Consider the following 2,203-nt stretch of genomic DNA (forward strand, 5'->3'; position numbering starts at 1 on the left):
CAAGTGTAAAACATATAAAAAATTTAACCGTATTAACCAAAATAATCGAATTTAATATATGTAAAATGTATATAAAAATTTATAAATTTTTGATTAATTTGATTAATTAACTAATTTTGAACCGAATTAATCGTTAACTGAACTTTCAAAAAATTATTAAACGACCCCGACCAAATTAATTCGGTTAACCGACTAATTACGGTTAATCGATCGGTTAACCGAATTAATTTAGATTTTACTCAAAATTTGCACACCCCTAAGTTTAAGTCCTATTATGGACAGTTTTTTATTGATTTATAAAAATGGCTTTTTGGTAATTCCCTTATTAGAAGTTTTATCCAAAAATTTTAACACCCTTGGAATTTTATGTAATTTGTATAAAATTTAATAAATTTAAGTATTAAATTGAACCTTAAAAAAGCTTAGGTATTAAATTAAAAAAAGACTAAGTTTATGTATCAAATTGAGCTCAAAAAAAAATTTAGATACTAAACTAATAAAAAGTGTCAAGTTTAGGGTCAAATTAGATTAAAAAATTTAGATACCAAATTAAATATATATATTAAATTTAAGTAACAAATGTTATATTAAGATTACTAACTTAAACCAAAGTCCTTGAAGAAAATTCAGAGTTGACCGTGAGGCTATCACTAGGCCCAGTCCCCCAGTGGCCACTGATTTTCTTTAAGAATGAGAGGGCTACAGTTCTAGAAGTTTCACAACTGGCAATGTCTCCATTCCCTTACTAAACTAATATATATTTTTTCCCTTCTTAATTTCACATTATTTATCAATATTTATTTATTTATCTGCTCTCCCACCTCGCCTCACCTTTCTTTCCATTTCCACTCCCTTTCTCTATCTTTACAATTCACTAGAGAAAGAAAGCAGGATGATGCTCGGAAAACGCTCACGTCAGCCAATCAAGAGGACCACAAGCATGACGGGTATCACCGTCGATGTCTCCGACGCGGAGGATGTCATCGACCACCACCACCAAGACCCAATCATATCTCATCTTCCTCCACCTCAAATCCACCCTATGCATGAATCCCCCGACGGTAACTCCCGTTACGATCACCGTTTCTTGGCCATGGTGTCGCCCAGAAACCCAGCTTCTTTCACTAACCGTATCGTCGACAGTAGCACCACAGACACTGCTTCTTTTTTGCGAGCTTGTTGGCTTTGTAATCGCCGCTTAGCTCCTGGTCGTGACATATATATGTATAGGTATTTTTTCCCTTCCTTTTCAAATTATCTTTTTCATATTAAGATTGAAACTAAAGCTCTATGAACAAGAAAAGAAAGGGAAAAATATATATATATCTCTTTCTTTCCATCCAAACAACAGTTTAACCTCTCTTAGAACTCAGTCTTTGCTTCTTGGTTTTCAGATTAAAGCCAATACCTTAAAATAAATTTGGGTTGAATTATTTACGAAATAAGGTTTATTGCAGAGGGGATACATCGTTTTGTAGTCAAGAGTGCAGAGAAAAACAGATGAAGCAAGATGAAAGAAAAGAAAAGCTAAACATTAATTCTTCAAAGAAAGAAGACCGCCATGCCCATTCCTCTTCAACCACCACCTCCTCCAAGACTTCTAAAGCGAAGCCTGTGGTTGCTGCTTGAACTTTGAAGAAAGTAAATCGATGAGTAATTTCCATAGGAATTAAGCCAAAATCCAAACCCAGCCTGGAAACCAATGGGCTTTCGTCATATATAATAGGGGGTGCAGTTAAATTATTATAAAGACGTGGATGGTGATGCAAATAACCAAAGCTCTGAGCTTCAGATTATATCAGCACTTATATATGGATTCCAATGCTATAACTCCTTTTTCCATAGTTTCCTTTTTATACTACTACTACTACCATCATCACTATATATTCAAGCTATCAATCATTACAGTAAACCATAAACTCATCTTTAAATTACAATTGGAACATGATGTTAATATATCTGTCATTTTAACTTGGTTCTAACTTTGAGGTATGATATTTTACTTTTATTTTTATAAATATATATTTTAATCATGCGAAAAAATGGTATTTAATGGATTTAAATTTTGGAGAGAATTTTAACAATATTTCAGTAATTTAATCAGAATAAAATATTAGATAAATAAATGATATTATAATCATTGAATATTAAATTAAATTATAAGACTAAAATGAAATTTTTATAATCTAGAAAAAAACCCTGA

At 31.8% G+C, this 2,203-nt stretch overlaps 1 protein-coding gene across 1 annotated transcript; it reads left to right on the top strand.

The window, feature by feature from the left end:
• The first annotated feature begins 618 nt into the window (after window positions 1–618).
• LOC108466523 (FCS-Like Zinc finger 5-like) lies at window positions 619–1,830 on the top strand. The gene is made up of 2 exons (XM_017766889.2): window positions 619–1,230; window positions 1,458–1,830. Exons 1-2 carry the CDS (start codon window positions 893–895, stop codon window positions 1,627–1,629), a joined length of 510 nt encoding a protein of 169 aa, XP_017622378.1. The 5' UTR covers window positions 619–892; the 3' UTR covers window positions 1,630–1,830.
• The last annotated feature ends 373 nt before the right edge of the window (window positions 1,831–2,203 follow it).

The sequence above is a fragment of the Gossypium arboreum genome, chromosome 2 (assembly GCF_025698485.1).
Source record: "Gossypium arboreum isolate Shixiya-1 chromosome 2, ASM2569848v2, whole genome shotgun sequence".
Classification (NCBI taxonomy): Eukaryota; Viridiplantae; Streptophyta; class Magnoliopsida; order Malvales; family Malvaceae; genus Gossypium; species Gossypium arboreum.